The 19,791-nt window shown below is 40.8% G+C and overlaps 1 protein-coding gene across 11 annotated transcripts; it reads right to left on the minus strand.

Annotated features, from left to right (window-relative positions):
• Window positions 1-609: 609 nt before the first annotated feature.
• On the minus strand, window positions 610-18,368 carry mbd1b (methyl-CpG binding domain protein 1b). Of its 11 annotated transcripts, none has more exons than XM_034212186.1 (17): window positions 18,217-18,368; window positions 17,245-17,587; window positions 16,055-16,195; window positions 15,466-15,604; window positions 15,097-15,377; window positions 14,883-14,965; window positions 14,728-14,771; window positions 14,275-14,415; window positions 14,103-14,183; window positions 10,546-10,566; window positions 10,366-10,458; window positions 7,993-8,154; window positions 7,736-7,912; window positions 6,504-6,584; window positions 6,331-6,411; window positions 3,586-3,720; window positions 610-3,076 (listed from the first exon to the last, which is right to left on the minus strand). In XM_034212186.1, exons 2-17 carry the CDS (start codon window positions 17,553-17,555, stop codon window positions 2,603-2,605), a joined length of 2,445 nt encoding a protein of 814 aa, XP_034068077.1. In that variant the 5' UTR covers window positions 17,556-17,587; window positions 18,217-18,368; the 3' UTR covers window positions 610-2,602. The 11 variants fall into 11 exon arrangements, with proteins under 11 accessions (XP_034068077.1, XP_034068078.1, XP_034068075.1 ...); XM_034212187.1 differs by having other exon boundaries at window positions 7,993-8,142; window positions 18,187-18,349; XM_034212184.1 differs by having other exon boundaries at window positions 18,187-18,349.
• Between the last annotated feature and the right edge of the window lie 1,423 nt (window positions 18,369-19,791).

Genomic DNA, 19,791 nt, shown 5'->3' on the forward strand with positions numbered 1-19,791 from the left:
GTCAAGCTGAAGCCTGTAAGAAAAATACATTTCTGGATTAAAATAGGCATTGTATACATCTTGCTGATCATCTCAAGTTTAATTATACTGTTCTGGCAATATGGGTTTTTGATTTGTCTTGCCAATAAAGGTTATTCGAATAACATATATTATAATAACAGCGTTTCGTGGTTCAAGCTACAGAGGATTCAAACAAACCATTTTAAGGTAGCCTTTCCATTTGTTTAAAAGAACAATGGTGCATAGTAATCGTAATGCTACATAACACACTGCAGGCCGTTTGAGATGCTTCACTTCAGACACACATCGATGGATGTGATACAAAACATAGCTGAGGCATTAGCTGTTGTTTCCACACAACGCTTAATAATAAAGTGAATACCTCAAGCACTCAGACAGTCAGTGAAACACTATCCGGATCAGTTTACTGTCACGTAATAAACCCTGACAAATATAATAAAATAACCAGATATGCACAGAAGCAGCAGCTAAAATAGCTATTTTTGAGACGTGTTTCAGATGTAGGATATCCATTGGTATTGTATAAAAAGCTTTTCAATTGATAAAAAAAAGGGTTTATTTGCACACAGAAGACACAGAAAAGACAAATGTGTTTGAATTCTCTGAACAGGTTTTAATTCAAAGCGAAACAATAACAATAGCTTTTCAAAGGAATAGCAACTGATGTTAAACATTACCAAATCGACACAGTTACTTGAGGAAACCGAGATACCAAAAATAAATCTGATATATGTTAAGAATGCATAAACTTTCACCTTGAGAACGTCATCGTGTCACTCCATAAACGTCCCAATGGAGAGGAGGAATGGGAGCAACATTGAATTACTGTACAATTTAAACAAAGAGAAAATATTTCAAAGACATAAATAGACATGATGCAAGGACACGTTATTAAACACGCCATCTACCGTCCTAATAAATACATAAAGTCGTCATCTGTTCCAGGAGTTTGGGCTACAACACAAGTCTCAGTGTGGGAAAGAAAAAAGTACATACCAAAGGGATTGTACATAAACAAACAATGGCTTATTGAGTGCTAACGTTTGGCTGCAGCCCAAAATGATGTTGCATGTAGAAAAGATCGGTAAGAAAAAAATTACCTGGGGGACAAATATTTAGTAGGCAGTGTTATAGAAGAATACATTATTTTTTCACTCGTTAGTTTGAAACGGTTCATCTGCTTTTAATTTGACACCAGAATAGCTTCACTGCACCGCGTTTAAAAAGTAGTTGTTTTTAAATAGAAGATCTAACTCGCCGTCATTTGGACACTTTTCCGTCCTGCAGTAATTGTCAGCTATAATTGATGTCTGGACCCCAGGACCATTACATGGCTGTTTTTAATCTTTCCTTTTTCATTATCTCGACTTCAGTCTCCCACGTGTGTCCTTGCATCACCACCTCAGATCTCTTATTAGTAGTGGTTCCTCTTTGTCTCTCTAACATGAAGCTGCAAGTGTTGTAGGTTGTTATAATCTGGTTCTTTAAAACAAAGTGGAATGATTTGGGGTGAAGTAGGGACTTCACAAAATGTGTTCTCTATTTGTATTATTTTTGGTAAATTCACTGTTCACCTTTGGCTATGTTTTGTTGTTTTTCAATTATATTGAAAACAAATTAGGTGAAAGAGTGAATCCATATGTGATCTGTCAATAAAAACACATTTGAGTAGAAAAACGCAATATTTTCATCATCTTTTTCCCATTATTTTAGGCGTATCTGGTAAAGGAGATCATTTAACAGGTTCACATCAAGTTAGAGTCAATACTGCAGGAACAAGTTAAAATGTGTTTTGAAGTTGATTTCTGATTACATTAAAAACAGATAGGTACAAAAAAAGTGAATACATGAACGGATCTGTCAATCAAACGTATATTCCTACCATCGTCTTTTGAGGCATATGCGTGTAAAACTATTTCTGTTGTGGCTAACCCCCCGTTAGCCTCAAGTTAGTGCCAGAAGTGAAGGAAAAACAGTATCTTAACTTTTGATGACTTCATAACATTTATTTAAAAATAAAAGTCAAATCAAGAAAATAACTGGAACTGATGTATTGGCCCAGATATAATAAAAACCAGAGCATAACTTGTTTTGTCCAGAAGGCTGCCGGGTAAATCCATTAGATCTGGTAGACGTGACCAATGTTGTCGACACGGTTGTCAGTACTGCTGGTGAAGAGATAAAAGAGGGGGCATTTCTAAGGATTCCATCTTTATTTTTGGGCTGAGAGGGACAATATTTAGGACTTAAATAACTAATCAAAAGTGTATTAATGGAGATGGAGTAGGGTTATTGGTTCCTCAAGGAAGGGTGTGAATCAACTCACAGCAGACTAACCACAGGGCAAGCTAATGGATTTCAGCTCGACCCGTTCAAATCCTAACAAAACGGAAGACGTGAGGAAAAAAGTGCCTGGATTACAATGTTGTGGAATACCTTTGGTGATTCTTAAAAAACAAAATCAACTAATCGTGTTAAAGTCCGGAGGTAAATCTGTAAAAATACCATATATATTATCAACGCCGGTAAACAAAAAACCACAAAGTTGCACCAGAGACCTGTCAAAGACCCTCTGCTCCAGTTAAAGTCCTTGCAGCGCTCTGCAGTTTGAACAGATGCTCACCTTCTTCTTCACCAAGAAATCACAGGTTGACGCTCGCTCCAGTATGATAGGGCCTGTCCTTAATAGAGGGTCTTTGGGGGGGAGTCCCTGGCACACCACGTACTCCTCCAGGCCCAGCAGCAGGTTGACCACCTCGGTCGCAGAGGTGAGATGCGCGGGGTATTTGTCGTACAGCGGGTGAGTTGGGAGCAGCGGCTGCTTCTGGACCGTGACCTGATAGCAGAAGCCCGGGTCGATGAGCACGATGGCGTCCGTCAGGTTGGACTGTTTGGAGCACTGGATGATCTGCAGCTGAGGGCCGTTCACCAAGATGGCGTACCACAGGATTGGCATGACGGTGGAGCGCAGAGCCTGGAGCAGCTTCATCAGCTGGTTCTCACTGTCCACACCGCTGCTCACCTGGCTGTCGGCCATACTGAAGATCTGTGTGATCTGCAGAGAGCAACACAGAAGACTTAAGTACACATTGGCAGCAATATATTATAAAGTGCTGAAGGGCCAAGACAGCGTTTCTGTTAAAAATATGGGTGACAGTCCAGGAAGATTTCAATGGACCAGACAAATGGGAGAAATTCTGTTGAAATATTGTCTGTGTTTATTATTGAGCTTGAAAATGTTGGTAGGAAGGCTGTATACAGAATGACATAATTACCAACGTTAGATTGATATTTTATTGAAAGTAGGATATTCCAAAGAAACAAGTGCCGTCAACAGACTCCTTTGTAAGTAACGTAAATATAACATAAGCTTAAGCTGTAACATAAAGAATATCACTCAGGTTTTAAGCATACTTAATCTCATATAAAATAAAATAAACTGGGAACATCCCATCGGCTTTTAGTCTATGGAAGCAGGACCGAGTTAACCTCCTGGGTTGGTGTCCAAAAGTCCGTTAGCCCTGCAGCACTGAATCCAGAGAGCTAATGGGATAAGTCACTTACTATGGGCAACTCATCTTCTTCCTCTTCTTCCTCTTCCTCGTAGTAATCATCGTCCTCATCGTCATCTTCTTCACCACATTTTGGACCATGTCTGTCAGCGTGTAATTTCTCTGCATCCAACCTGCTCAGCTGGTCCTGGATTAAAGAGGGGAAGTCATGAGCTCCACTGTGAAATATAACTGGAGGGAACTCAAACAATAATTCAGACAAAGTCAAATCATATCGGATCGATGTAGAAGTCAGATCGAATTTCAGCCGCATCAAATCTGATTTAAAGAAGACACATTATATCAAAAATGTTCAGGTTCATATTCGTATTTTGTTTCCATGCTGTAATGTTCAAAAAGCTCTTTATTTTTCTCATACTGCCTCTGTCTGAAACCGGAGACCAGTCTGCTCTGATTGGTTAGCTGGCTGGCTCTGTTGTGATTGGTCAGCCGCTTAGAAATGTCCCGCCCCTTAGCCAATCACGAACAATGTGTTGGAGCGATACCCAATAACGGACAAACTGCTACTCTGACAAAGTGAAATTAGGGAATAAGTAGGATTCTGAAAAGTTGTGAACAGCTGAACTTTGCCATCCTGTTATACAAATAACTTGGAATAAAATAGTTTTCGGTTACAACCTTGTCTACTCTAACTAAAAAACGTTAGTACGAGAGAGAACGAGCTTGGCATCCTTCATACGGAGATCAAATTAACTTTTTGGGATGGCCTGGTGCGAAGTGGTTAAGCTGTAGTGTGTACTATGTCATTACAAAACCCCCAGATTGATTCTGTCTGCCTTTGTTGCATGTCTCTCTTCCACTCCTTATTATTTCCTGTCTGTGTCTACGCTGCCAGACTTTGCAACAAAGTCACATATAAGCCCCAGGATTAACATATGTTCAGCTTGCATTGCAGAGTGGGAAGGACCACTCTAAATTATGACTAAATAAAGGAAGTCTGATGCAAAAACGAGATGTACAGACTGTACATGGCTCACTGAGAACTACACTTGCACACACTAGTCTGTGTAGGCGTGTGTTACATGTTGTGATCAGCGATGTTGCCTCTCGTTTCTGTTATGTGATTGTGATGCACTATATGTGACATGTACTGTATGTAGTAACGTGTATTGTTCTCTCAGTTATTATGCTCCAAATATCTGGAACAAACTCCCAGAAACCTGCAGGTCCGCTGCAACTCTGACTACTTTTAAATCCAGGCTGAAGACTTTTCTTTTTGTCGCTGCTTTTAATTGAACTATTCACATCTTAAACTGCACTGTAACTTTTATCCATGTATTTGTTCTTTTAATGTTTATTTTATTACCTTTTCTTTTGAATGACTGATTTTAAATGCCATTTTCTTAATCTCTTTCGTTTTTTGTAAAGCACTTTGAATTGCCTTGTGTTGAAAGGTGCTATATAAATAAACTTGCCTTGCCTTGTATCTACTTGTCTTTCATCCTATAACTAATGCTGTTGATATATTGTGATTTTAAAAAGGTGTCTATTACCATCTGGTCGGGGACAACAGATGGAAATTAGCCATGTTGGCTAAAGCTAATGCCCCATTTACTGTTTTGTGTGACAGTTGATCAATGGGGACTGTCCACGACAATATAAACAAATAAACTAAACTAATTACCATGGACTGGTAATAAACCTTGCCAAACAGACAGAGCTTGAGCCAGGCCTGGATTTATCACACCACTGAGCCATATGACCAAAAACAGCACGACAACGGGAACAAATATATAAGGACAAAACCAAGAAGCCACAAGCATTTGTAAAGAAAGGGATAAACATGAGTCCATGACTGTGGAAGAATTGTTTTCTTCATCATCAGCCAGGAAAACCAACTATCTACCAAAGACATGTGGGACAGCTCAAGAAAAAAGGCTCCTGAAACTAAAACACAGACACTCTAGTAGGGCTGAACGATTAATCGATTTGAAATGTAAATTTGAAATGATGCAATTATCAAATCGCAAAGCCTGCAATTCTTTTTGTTTCTTGTGTGTCAGTCATCCACACCAATCAGAAGTGCTGCGCTCCACATGTACCAGCCATTGTTAACCAATTAGAAGTGGCCCATGATAGAAGGTGATAGACAGATTGATCCAATCACCTGCCAAGTATATTTGAAATACTTTTCCAAAAGGCTTCCAATGGAGCTTTAGATGCTTTGGTGAAACAAACCATCTGAGTCAGGTTAGTAATGCTCCATCACGTGTTTCTATGACAGGGTGAATCTTAAACTGAAGCTTGACTTTAAAGCAACCCAACGGAAGTTTCCTGTAAGTTTAGTTCTTTCAGAGACGGGAGCACGTTGATGCGACCTTCCTAGCCGGAGATATGGCCGCATTTTACAATAAACTTCCGTTGGGTCGCTTAACAACAAATATCGCAAATCGAATCGCAATATCTGCCAGAAAAATCACAATTTGATTATTTCCCCAAATCGTGCAGCCCTACTCTAGTACCATTTACACAATTCAACATTACATGTCACTTGTTAGACGCTTTTATCCAAAGCGACTTACATACTCAATACTGTGAGCAATCCCCACAGGAGCAATCTGGGGTGAAGTGTCTTGCCCAGGGACACAACGACATGCTGACTGCAGTGGGGTTTGAACCTGTGACCTCCTGATCCGAATACCAACTCACAACCCAACTCACAACCCACTGCACCACACGCCTCCCTATGTTTGGCCTGATGGAGAGGAGGAAATGCATTGTCACTAAAACAACATACCAGTTCAGAGTTGTTGTTGTCGCTGCTGGTGTGAGGAACTCTGTCAGGGAGTCCGTTCAGCTCGAAGTCCAAATGATTTGACTGCAGGAAGAGCAAAATGAAGTTTGCATTATGTTTCGGTAAGATAAGCCTGAGGTAACAAAAACACGTAAATATATAGTCTATTTTCAAACCTGCATAGATGATTGGTGGTTTCTCACATTCAGTTCATAGGAGAGACTGTCAGCACTGGTCATCTCAGGGTTCCAGTTCATCTACAGCAGTGAAACATGAGTAAGAGGAAAACAACCTTTCTTCCTTAAAGGATCATTCAGATGTTTTAATAAGGGGTTGTGTAAGGTACTACTTATCCATAGTGAGTGTATATGGTGGGTGGTCTGTACACCCCCAGTTTGGAGAAACATAACGGCAAACAAGCAAAGCACTGCTGTGGCCGGGGGTATATACACACCCCTTTTCCACGCAAATGAGCTCCGTTCTAGTTCGGTACTTTGGGTGTCAGTTAATTCAAATTGCTAATCACTTAAAAAATAGTTTGCTTTTCCACCGACCAGAGCCCGAGAGGAGCCACGTCATGATGTCTCAGTGCTGCTTTTCTCTGATCTGCCGGCGTGAACATCACAACAACAACAATGGCCGAATAGGCTTGATCTGTTCTCATGTTGTCTTATTTTTACAAAGCCAGATTTAATTCGGCACCAACTCGGGGGAAAAGGGTTATCAGTCAACTAAAATAAAAACCCAGATGAAAAAGTTGATACCAGGTTCAGTTTAAGCTTTATGAAGAATATTTTCGCAGCTTTACCTCACCAGCAGATAGTCCGGTGCCTTGCTTAAGGGCACCACGGCAGGGCCCAGGAGGTGAACTGGCACCTCTCCAAGTAGCAGTCCACACTCCATATTTAGGGTCTGTTCGGGGACTTGAACCGACGGCTCCCAGTCCAAGCCCCTACTGACTGAGCCACTGCCGGATGACATGACTCCATAGTAATGTTTCTGAATAATACATTAACTCTTTCAATACTGGATGTATTGATAAGATTCTGGGCTCCTATTCTCAAGCTTCACATGCCTCCATTATATCTCATGATTGTATTTGTATATTTGTATCAATACTTAATAAATGAAATTAGTCATTTTACAGCTCAGAACGTGGAACTTACTGGTCGACCGCTGCCTCACTCGGTTTGAGTTTGTGCTACTTTGTTGTTTTAGTCTTAGTTCAGATTCACCAAAGTCACACAACAACACCAACGTTTTTCTACTGCCCCGTCCACAACAGCATAAAGCTTAGCCTCAGTGCCAGTATATTGTCTGTTCATCCAAACTGGGAGTATCTTCCATATCTTATTCAATATGGACGGGGACACAATAAAACATTGTATAAAAGGCATTGGGGACTCACTGCTTGCAAGTTACTGTCTTCGTCTTCGTTGTCAGTGAAGTCTAAGCCCGATGGTCCTTTGCCTTTCTTTAGACCTGACTTTCTGCTGTATGTGTTGTAAGTTCGAGGTCTGCCCGGCAACCATAAGTTTTCTGACCCGGGGTCTTTTTGTCCCCTCTGGTACGGCAGCAAGTGTCTCTGCCAAATTATAGACAGAGACATTAAATTGACATTATAACTGGATGAACACGTTTATTTAAAATTTGATAGGGTTTTACCATCGCCTGTCTCTGACACTGGCGTAGTCGACACTTCTGCCTCTTCTTGTTGCTGCCTCCGAACTTTGGTTTGTCGGCACAGAAATCACACGTGCCGCAGTCTATCCTGCACTGACAGGCTTTACAATCTCCACAGGACCGCCGCTTCCGCTTCTTATGCCACTGAGGGCAAGTCAAGTATATAATATGGGAGAAAGAGACATATTCAATGTAGTTATTTCAACACTGTCAGTGGCACATTTTCAGTTGATTGAATAATCCATCGTAACATAATCAGGGTATATGTAGGAATCCAGAAGTCAAATGTAAGACCTTTTAAGACCTTTTTTAAGACCCTTTCCGTACATTTTAAGACCTCATCGCCACTTTGAGTTTTAACCGGTTACCTTGGCGACACACTTTACCTCACATTGACTATATACAGTATTGATTGTCCTTCCTCCTTATCTTCCAACCATTTGGACGCAGACTTGCATTTCCCCATAACGACGTTGTTTAACAACCGGCGTAAACGGGCCTTCGTGCGCTATCAAGCAGTGAGCGTGCGATGTCCTGTTCAGATGACGTCCAATCAGAATCAGAATACCTTTATTAGTCCCACAGAGGGGAAATTTGCATCGTTACAGCAGGAAAGAGCCACAGACAACTTAATGCTACCTATGTTAAGAAAAAAGCACTAAGTTATGATATAATAAAAATCCAACGGGATGCCAGAAATAAACTACACAGAATCATACTACCCACCTACGCAATGATTACATTCAGGCACACTGTGGAATACAACCTCTTTGGGCAATTTATATACTTATTGAAAACAAGCTACAAAATGTAATACTTTGGAAAATGCCGTTTAATTCGTTTTAATAGCCTTCATTTTCGCTAAATTGATTTATCAACTTTTAATACTTTGTAAGACCCCGCGGACACCCTGATACATCGAGACTGTAAATGTTTCCTTACACTTTTTTTTGGAGTGGAAAAAACTGAAATTGGTGGAGGGAAATAATCCATCAATAACCGGAATACTTTTTATATCCTGGGGGGAAATGTAACGTTTACCAAAACGCTTTTATGTTTGGCTAAGGTGGAAAAGTTGTCTTATTGATAATGATCAAATTGGCCAGGTGCAACAGGTTAATCAATTAATCGTGACAGAAATGACTCAAATGTCCGCTCCAAAATAAATCAGATGACAAATAAATACATGAAACAAAAGTATTGCCAAATGTACATTAAATGGTTTTCTATTATTTGAGGCACTTATTTGCGTCACGGTAGTGGATGGAAAACATTTTGCAAGTTTGGTTAAAATGTTCCTTACATACGTATGACTTCGCCCAACAAATAAAACCAGCAAAATACCAGAACTAAACATGTATTTATGCCAAACCAAAAGACACTGACGGCGTTCGTTGCCAATGTTACCATACATGCCAGCATTAAAAGCCATCAGGTCCTATAATGGTAAAAAGGCTATATTATCGTAAATATACCTCAGTGAACACGTCTACACTTACGCACCCGTTGATCCTTCTCTTCACTCTCTCTTCGCTTTCCCTGTCCTCTCTTCTTGCCTGCCTGGACAACATCAATGCATCCTTTTTTACTTTAGATGCATTTTCTTTATCTGAAAGCAATGCCTTCGTTTCAGCTGGCACACCTTACTCACGGGGGGCGGGCACAGAGCATAAGGCACGGTGTGTGTTTGGGGAACACTGCCAATCATCAAGTTTTTACAGTAGCAGTGTTCAGAGTGTCCACGCCGTGCTGCTCGCCTCCTTTTTGCTCCGGCCCGCGGTCTCTCACTCACAGCCACATTGTGACTGCCTGCTCCAAACACCATAAAAACACTGTTTGTGTAATCAACTTGTTTTCAAAAAAATGTTGAATCGTATATGTGGAAATAGAAAATGAGCAATATTGTAGAAAAACACAATTAGTTCAGAATGCCCGATTCACAGTTTTCTTTTATCCATACCTATGCCGTCCTGTAAATGACTCAAATCTACTTTCATACTATTCAACACTGCAATCTTCATCTATCAAACCCTGTCAAACAACAAAGAAAATGCTGTGAATTCAGAAATTGGTTATTTTCCCGACTGAAACTGTCTAATAATAAGCCACATTCTAAATTCGGCCAAACAGAGCATTCAAGGAGACTTGAGATGCTTCATAAATGCTGTGATAGTTGCTTTCCTAACTCCTGGAGAGCAGGGTAACTGACATGAACGAAGAAGACCACGGATATGTTTTCCCTGTGAAGGAAAAACAACTGCACACCTTTACCAGCCACTATTCAGGCCTATAAGAGGCGAGTGTCACAAAAAGGGTCCAAATCACACGTCTTCCTGTCTTTATATATAAACTCACATCATCATCATCGTCAGTTGACATGTCATCGTCATCATCGATGTCCACGTTGATGGAGAAGTTCTCTGTGTCGCTGCTCTTCAGACTCAGGTGCTGTGAATGAAACGTTACCAGTGAGAGTGTGGCAAAGGAAGGTAATGATATGTATTATAAGAAAGAAAGACATGTGTCCTGCTTTACCTGCGAGTCCGTGACTTCACTCTGGGAAAATAAAAAAGGTTTTTGTTAGAAATGTAATTTAAATTCAGGGTAGGGCTGCGCGATATGTAAAGAATGACTAATTGTGATTGATAATATTGACGGTGTCGAGGCTAAGCCAACGCTTTAAGCCTCTGAGGATCCGCTTGGTGGGTGTAATTGACGCACACAAGTTTGCTGCCGAATAACGGTCAGAAACAAAGTTTCCAGTTTGAAACAGTCCATTTATTTCCATTTGACTGGTTTCCATTTGACTGGTTTCCATTTGACTGGTTTCCATTTGACTGGTTTCCATTTGACTTGCTTCTTTCCATATTCACCACGATATTACCGTTTACACAATACCTTTGCTTTTCTTGTAATCCCGTGTTTGTGTGTGTGTGCTCCGTGTGTGTGTGCTCCGTGTGTGTGTGCTCCGTGTGTGTGTGCTCCGTGTGTGTGTGCTCCGTGTGTGTGTTCTCCGTGTGTGTGCTCCGTGTGTGTGTGCTCCGTGTGTGTGTGCTCCGTGTGTGTGCTCCGTGTGTGTGTGCTCCGTGTGTGTGTGCTCCGTGTGTGTGTGCTCCGTGTGTGTGTTCTCCGTGTGTGTGCTCCGTGTGTGTGTGCTCCGTGTGTGTGTTCTCCGTGTGTGTGTGCTCCGTGTGTGTGTGCTCCGTGTGTGTGTGCTCCGTGTGTGTGTGCTCCGTGTGTGTGTGCTCCGTGTGTGTGTGCTCCGTGTGTGTGTGCTCCATGTGTGTGCTCCGTGTGTGTGTGCTCCGTGTGTGTGTGCTCCGTGTGTGTGTGCTCCGTGTGTGTTCTCCGTGTGTGTGTGCTCCGTGTGTGTGTGCTCCGTGTGTGTTCTCCGTGTGTGTGTGTGCTCCGTGTGTGTGTGCTCCGTGTGTGTGTGCTCCGTGTGTGTGTGTGCTCCGTGTGTGTGTGCTCCGTGTGTGTTCTCCGTGTGTGTGTGCTCCGTGTGTGTGCTCCGTGTGTGTGTGCTCCGTGTGTGTGTGCTCCGTGTGTGTGTGCTCCGTGTGTGTGTGCTCCGTGTGTGTGCTCCGTGTGTGTGTTCTCCGTGTGTGTGTGCTCCGTGTGTGTGTGCTCCGTGTGTGTGTGCTCCGTGTGTGTGTGCTCCGTGTGTGTGTGCTCCGTGTGTGTGTGCTCCGTGTGTGTGTTCTCCGTGTGTGTGTCTCCTGTGTGTGTGCTTCCGTGTGTGTGTGCTCCGTGTGTGTGTGCTCCGTGTGTGTGTGCTCCGTGTGTGTGTTCTCCGTGTGTGTGTGCTCCGTGTGTGTGTGCTCCGTGTGTGTGTGCTCCGTGTGTGTGTGCTCCGTGTGTGTGTGCTCCGTGTGTGGTCAAAAACTGCATGGGCCTTCCGGCGGAACCTCTCCCCAACACACGCAGGTTCCTACCTTTATACCCACAGTTAATTGGCTCCTACAGACGGGTTTGATCATTTCTAATCATAATTATCATTGAAAACATATGAAAGGATAACGGTAAGATTTTTCAATAGGATCCTAATCAAACAAATATTTTTTGTTAAGTAAAATATTACTTATTTTAGTACAATATTAATAGTAGTATATGGAGTAGAATGCAGGGATAACTTAGCAACTCTAAAATGACTTTTAACAAATATGAAGCCTTCAACAAATATGGTGCTTACTGCAATTTACATTTTGACTTTTCCATATTGAACCCTAATTGTATGTCAAAGCCCCAGGGTGGAACCTTTGGAAGGAGAAAGGAATATAACAGGATGTCTTTAAAGATTGTGCGTTTAAAAACACTACCAACAATCAATATTGACTTAACAATAAATGTGAACATTCCTGTTAACCCATAAGAACCCATTTCTACTTTAGGGGAAATTAAGGGGAACATAATTTAGACTAAATAGACCACCTAGAACACATTTCTGACAAGTAACCCCCCCTAGTGTCAAATATCTGAAAACCATACTGTATGTCGCATTGGGCTTTAATGGTAAAGTAACTCTTATTTTTAACTTCATTAATGAGGATGATTTGGTTTAAATTAGTTTGAACATTCGTTGAATTGAAGAATAAGAACATATTAACTACATATAATTGAATCAGCTAAATTAACTGAGCAGATCATATTTCTAATTGTGCATATATGTCACTTTGGGTTTCAGGGTTCATACACTTTTCCCCAATGATTTTCAATGACCTTTACCTAATTTTCCATGACCAAAAAAATGACTCTTTCTCAGCGGTACCACTGAAAATGGTTTATTTTAACATGGAACAGGAAAATAAGGTCTGCATATGAAACATGTTGTGCCTATCTAAAACAAATCAAATAGGCTTACTAGCTTCTACAGCTAAAGCAACTCAAATCTCTCACCAGCAAAATACCTCAACAGTTAAATGCTATTTCACGTTTCATTACTATACGATACAGTATTTATTATCATTATAGTATTACTATTTCGGCGATTAGATAAAATATAAATTATATTTGATGCAACTTTAGTTACATTTCCATGACTTTTCCAAAACTTTGGGAAAAATATTGTTTTCCATTTCCATGACTTTTCCAGGTTTTTATTGACCGTAAGAACCCTGGGGTTTACTGTGAACGTTTAGGGTTAAAGTCCCGATGTGACACCAGTGTCACAGCGATATTTGTCTCATTTGTTTCATATCAATTTGATCAACAAATGTTTAAACAAAAGGTTAATTATAATAAAGGACGTTATGTAAGCATTTTCATTCTAAAATGGCTTGAATTTTACCTTTAGCAACAAAAAAACACATGTGTTAGTCTGGCACATGGACATCTTGGACATCACATGACCTGGCCCATGACCCACCAGACTATTCAGTGTGTGTCACTCAGGGACTTCATGAGATCAAATAAATGCTTAAGCTGTATAAGGAACTTTCCAGAACATTTAAAGTTCATGTGACACCCGTGTCACGTTGGGTCCTTATGGGTTAAACGTGACACATGTAAAATGGTTATTGCAAAGTTAATGTAGGCATGTGCCGTGAGTAGTGTACGAAGAACACATGGCACAGGACATAGAGAGCATTGACCTTTTAGCAACCACAGTAAACACTAGGTATATTTGTTGGGGAAATACTGAATGTACTCTTCAGATATCAGAGTACACGTGATAACAAAGGCCCTACGTAGCTGTGTACGTAACAGGATGCATGATTACCTAGAAGAGCGTCAGGACTGTTTTAGGCATATGATAGCTATGTGATTAACATGATGATTCAGCCTCTATGGAGATAGACATATGACAAGCATGCTCATTTCTGACGTGGCGCTAATCTGAAGTAAACATTGAATACTGCTTTCTATTCCTCCATCTTGTGACTGTGTGACTCCCTCTCTTGTATATCAGCATGTGAAGGACACTGTTCAGGAACTAGCTGATGCTCTGTATGTAATGACTACTTCCATTCTTGAGAGGATAATACACACATGTATCCTGATATTGAAGCTCAAGCCGGTGACGAGTGATATTTTTCTAACAATATTGTTTGAGCGTACAACATGTACATTTTTGGAGGATTAAATTAGCTCACCTGAAAACTCAAGCAGTCTTCAAACGTATCTGGAATTTCGTTGTACGGCTGCTGCGGCACGAAGCCCCCACTTCCAGGGCTCTGGGGGAACATAACACAAAGCGTGAATTCAAAAGTACCATAACAAACAGAAGATCTCTAAACAAAAACTAATGAGTACCCGGCAGCTAACCTTGCGAATAGGACAAATACATTTGCGTCCCCGGCATAAGCGTTTCCGCGACTCTGGGCTCTGCAGTCCATTCTTGCAGTTGGCACAGTGGCCACAGTTGACCGTGTTGAGGCATCCCACACACTGCCCGCATGGAATCCACTACCAATAGCATGAACATAAATAAGAAAGCACGTTGGATAATTCATTAATACCCACTTACTTTTCCTTTCCTTTTCGTATTTTTCGCACATTTCATCTCTGGAAATAGAGGCATTTTCTCTTTTGGGGGTCTAGTTATAAATGTCCTGTACATTTCCGCAACACCCTAATATAAACCCAACATTTACCCATGTACATTCTGAATCCATCATTCAAATACTGGGTAATTGATACATTCCCAATTAGCCACATGCTAACGTTTGGCTATTTAAACAGTTCATTCACACAACTGGTGGAGAGACAATGCTTTACCTTCCTGAATCGAACCATCGGATGCACTTTTGTCTTCGAGGCGGCTGAAATTAAAAACAAATACACATTATGGGTTATTTCCCTGATTTTTTCAACAATTTCAAAAGCTATACTTCCTCAGAATCATCACATTGCACAACCACAAACTGACATACCCCAGCAGGTGGGACAGAAGGGTCTCTTCCTTTGCTTATCATACCACGTGCCTGTGAAGGAAATACCGCACCTGGAACAAACCCTGCAGGGAAACACGAAACCGCTCAGCACGTGACATCACCCACAAAGAAACCCCTCATTAAACTGAAATACTCAAGTGTCTTGTTAATTGCATCAGCACAACAATAAATAAACAATTAATAATGGACTAACAGTGTGTTTTCCTCTGAGCTGATATCTCCGTTTATAGAGGGGAGGGGGAGAGCTCTGGATGATGAAGGAAGGGGAAGTTTAATTTCCTTTTCCGCCGGTGGATATTCATATTGTTGTGTTGGTATTACTACTGTGCTCTGTGCCAACCAAACAGTCGGTTGGGACGGGACGGTTTTGGGCCCCAGGTTTGGGGTGAGTCTGTGGAGAGAGTCGGGGGTGTCGGTCCCCTCCCCTCTCTCCACAAAGCTGGACTCTGAGGATGAACTCTCCGGGATCTTCCTCTAATGGATAAGAAAAAGAGGATACGTTTACAGTGAGGCTCGCACAGCTTAAATGTTTCAAGCTTGAAGTGATAAAAGAGGCCGTTACCTTCGCTCTGATGCGGACTCTCGTGGGGGGGACTCCGCCTGGGATAAACCTTCCTGACTTGTATTCAAAGGTTGACAAGTCGACTCCCTCCAACACTGACGTCAGCTCGACGCGGCTTCTCACTCGGTCACCTTTCGGACTGCAAAGAGACAAAAAAAACAATTACGACCTCCCAGAGCTGAATGACAACCACTAAAAACGACCATCCAGTTGTCACCTAGTCACATACACAACTTTAAATGAATTAAGGCTTTATTTAATTTAATGGCTACATTTTTCCTAACGATTATTAAATTGTTTAGTCCATAAAATGCACGAAAAAAAGTTGTATTTTGAAACTATAAAAATGAAAATCTTGACATTTGGAAAGCTTACACTTTTTAAGAGTAACAAGTTGATTCAGGCTAAAATTATTAAAATCATATTTTTAATGTATCTTGTATAATGTATAATACAAAGAGAACAAGAATACATGTCATTACATAGTATCGACATTGTAGACCACAGAGTAAAAGTATAAGTTATATATTCTGCACCCTGCAATTGAAAACAACGGTATTTCTTTACAACTCTACTAGGCGGTATTTACCTTATGTAATACACATCCTTCTGTCCAATGCTAGAACCTGAGCGCCGGATAACTTCTTTGCGTTTCCAACCATCTCCAAGTATTGGCCATACATCCCATCCTTCCTCGGGACTCGATCGCTTACGGCGGGGCTGCTGAAACCTGAATTTAAAAAGGAGGAAATATGAATTATACTTGTTCAAATTCTTTATTCAAAGTGGGGAAAACACACTGCACATGGGAAAATGTGAATATATGTTGTTATATACATCTTTTTTTCTTTCAATAGATTGAGGCAGAGTGGCAATGATTCCTTAAAAGGTATCAACAAATAACAAAAAGCTCTGATTTGATACACAGCATAACTTTTCATGAAGTGCACAACATGAGTTACAGAAAATTAGAAGGGCATCTTATTACAACTTTAAATCTTATCTATTATAATCTCATTTGAGATCATTTTTCAAATAAGACTATTGGCCAAGACCAAGTTGTTTTTATCTTTTAAAGATCTAGAAAGGGTTATTAATGCCTTTGTTACCTCGAGGCTGGACTACTGCAACGCTCTGTATGTGGGTATGGACCAGGCATCAATTAGACGCCTGCAGCTAGTCCAAAACGCAGCTGCACGTCTTCTGACTGGCCACAAAAAGTGTGACCATATCACCCCAATTCACTGGCTTCCAATTCGGTTCTGAATTGATTTTAAACTCCTTTTATTTGTTTCCAAAGCCCTAAATGGGCTGGCTCCTGCCTATATAGCCGGACTCCTCCATCGCTACACCCCAGCCAGAGCTTTAAGGTCGGCTGACCAGCTGTTGCTGATAGTGCCCGAGACCAGGTTCAAAACCCGAGGGGACCGAGCCTTCGCAGCAGCTGGCCCCAGGCTCTGGAATAGGCTGCCCCTCCATGTGAGGTCGGCCCAGACCCTGGGGGTTTTTAAATCTTCACTAAAGACTCACTTCTTCTCCCTGGCCTTCTAGTCAGAGCTGAGCATGACACCTGACATTTCTCTGTGTTTTGTTTTTATATTTCTGTTGTAAATTCTTGTCTTTTCTTTCTTATGTTATTGTATTGTGCTTTTATTACACGTACAGCACTTTGGCTCGACCACAAATCGTTTTTAAATGTGATCTATAAATAAAACTTTATTTTATTTGATAATGATGCACAATATCAGGACCACAGTACAAGATAGAAAGACAACTTACTTATGAACCTTCAGGTGATTCTTCTCGCTGCCCGCCCCGCTCACACTCATTTCACTTTCTCCTGCCAGGCTTTCAACTTCATCATTGTCATCCTCCTCAAGGGGCTCAAACCAGTCCACAGGGGGCTCCAAACCAGCAGGTTTATCTTCCTCCTTGTCTTGTACTGGAGTTTCCTTTAAAGGATCTGAGCTGTGGGGTTTCTTATCTGTTGTGTTTCCTGCTTCACTCATGATCCTCTCTGGGCTTGATCCCACATCTTTTCCCTGCGGCTCTGCGACAGGGACCGGGGTCCCAACTGGTTCCATGTTCATTGTTGCACCCTTTCAAGCTACAAATGGTATTCCTAGAGACAAAGAAAGATATCTTCTAGTGTAGACTTTGCAGTTATTATGCTCCAAATATAACTTTTATTCATGTTTATTTTATTATCTTTGCTTTTTAATGACTGTTTTTAAATGCCATTTTATAATGTTTTTCCACTGCACTTTTTCTTAATGTCTTTTAACAGGACTTTGAATTGTCTTGTGTTGAAAGGTGCTCTACAAATAAACGTGCATTGCCTTGCCTGTCATAAATCAAGCTAACACTGTTTACATGCTGCTGCAACAAAAACAATTTCCAAAATTGGGATCAATAAAGTACCATCTTATCTTATCTCTCTTATCTTTAGATACCACACATGTAGACAGATTGGCGCTTGGTTAAACAAAGCCAACATCTGCCATTTGAGGTGCTGTTTCTGCTAACAACTGCACTAATACTCGGATATTGGTTACTATTTCTAAATACTTAGTTTAGCAAAATACCATATATTACCAGTGGCTAAAGTAACGCTAGAAGCGATTAAGATACTAGCAGCTGTTAAATACTGTAGGTGCCATTCACCCATGATCCGCTTACACGCTTGAGTAGATTTACACAGTTTACACAATTTAAACATACCTGCTGTTATGAAAGCCAAAAAACACACACCTTTAGATTAACATTTCCAGGATTGGTGACAATCTAGTCACATAAGGCACCACTTTAAAAAAAAAAGGTAGAGCTAACGTAGCTAGCTTACAAACATCTAGTGCTAGCGGAAACGGTTGCAAGAACAAAGAGGACTTCACGTCCAAGATGCTAATCCTCCTGGTCCGTCCATGTACGGGAACCCTTGCCCCAGTTTACAGAGACAACCAAGCCCCAAAGAAGTGCGCCGGACTCTGATGAGAATATTCGTTGTGGCCAAACGGCGGTACTACACTTCCGTTAGGTTGCTGGGCCCGGAAACACTTTTTCCCATTGACTTAATACATTGGGAAAGAGTGGTCTGTAAATCGTTGGATAATTCTTTTATTTGGGGTTAAGTACATTGTCAGAATAAGTGAGAAATGAATTTAACTTCTGTGTGTATATATTTTTGTCTGTTTACATCTCTACTTAAGCTGTTTCCGGCTAGCAAAATAGTAACCCTAATATACAACCATTGTTGTTTACTCATTTCAAACGTTAGTTATTTGCATTTGACCGTAAGGATAGACCATAGACTGTATATAGACAGTACTAGGGATAGACAGTACTAGGGATAGACACGAAAAAAACAATCAACAAACGGATAGAAGTGACTTATCTTCTACTGCACATGCTCTTTGACAGCACGCGTCATAATGTCGTGTACGTTGGCTCTGAGTTGGCGTGTTCTTATTATCCATCCATGGTTGGCTCCCTTCTCTAGTTGTTAGAAAGAAGTGTAGGCTACTGTTAGCATTGTGTTCGCCTTAAAACGAAGGGTTGTCTTCACATTGGAGCACAACTAGGACATCACATCTACCATTGATTTATATTATCATATAGTTTGTTCCTCTATTTAAACAACATTGTAGCGTTTTCTTTTTATTCAGGCCAAATGATATGCAATCAACCAAAGTAGTTAGCAAGCAGGAATGTATGAGGAGCACTTGAAGATATATTTTAAATGTAGATATTCAGGCACTACACACAAATACAAATATAACATTGGGGAGTGAACCCTTTTTGTGATTTGAGGGGCAAAGCCTTGTAAAGTTTCTAATGTTATCAATATATGAGCAGCAACTATGTGTATTTAAATAATCAATATATCACCTGTTAGTATTTATTTAAACCAAGAAACAATATTACCCATAATCAGAAAGTAACAAAAGCACACAGCTCGGTAAATACAATACTCTTCCTTTTAAATAATATAAAGCAGAGAGCTCTGCATCTGTTTATTGACCAGTCAGGAGCATCCCATCACATTAGGATGGGATATTTTTCCCTTTAAACTGTGGGTTTTTCTCCGGAAGTTTTTCCTTGTACGATGTGAGGGTCGAAGGACAGAGGGTGTCGTTTTCTCATACTGATATTCTGCACAAACGGTGCTGTTGTATTTGCTGTAAAGTGTCTTTACTGTAGGGTATTTTTATTATATGTACAGCACTTTGGCTCGACCAAAAATGTGCTATATAAATAAAACTTGATTTGATTAGCAGTGTGGCATGAGGTGATCGCGGGAAACATGTTGTTTTGTGGTGTACTTTGTGG

The sequence above is a fragment of the Gymnodraco acuticeps genome, unplaced genomic scaffold (assembly GCF_902827175.1).
Source record: "Gymnodraco acuticeps unplaced genomic scaffold, fGymAcu1.1, whole genome shotgun sequence".
NCBI classification, from domain to species: Eukaryota; Metazoa; Chordata; class Actinopteri; order Perciformes; family Bathydraconidae; genus Gymnodraco; species Gymnodraco acuticeps.

Excerpts from the sequence above, each read along its gene's own strand:
- mbd1b (XM_034212186.1), bottom strand. The coding sequence starts at position 17,555 with ATGAACATGGAACCAGTTGGGACCCCGGTCCCTGTCGCAGAGCCGCAG. Across the intron at positions 14,416-14,727 it reads CGATGGTTCGATTCAGGAAG|TGGATTCCATGCGGGCAGTG; the intron begins GTAAAGCATTGT and ends TGCTATTGGTAG. Across the intron at positions 10,567-14,102 it reads AAGACTGCTTGAGTTTTCAG|AGTGAAGTCACGGACTCGCA; the intron begins GTGAGCTAATTT and ends TTATTTTCCCAG.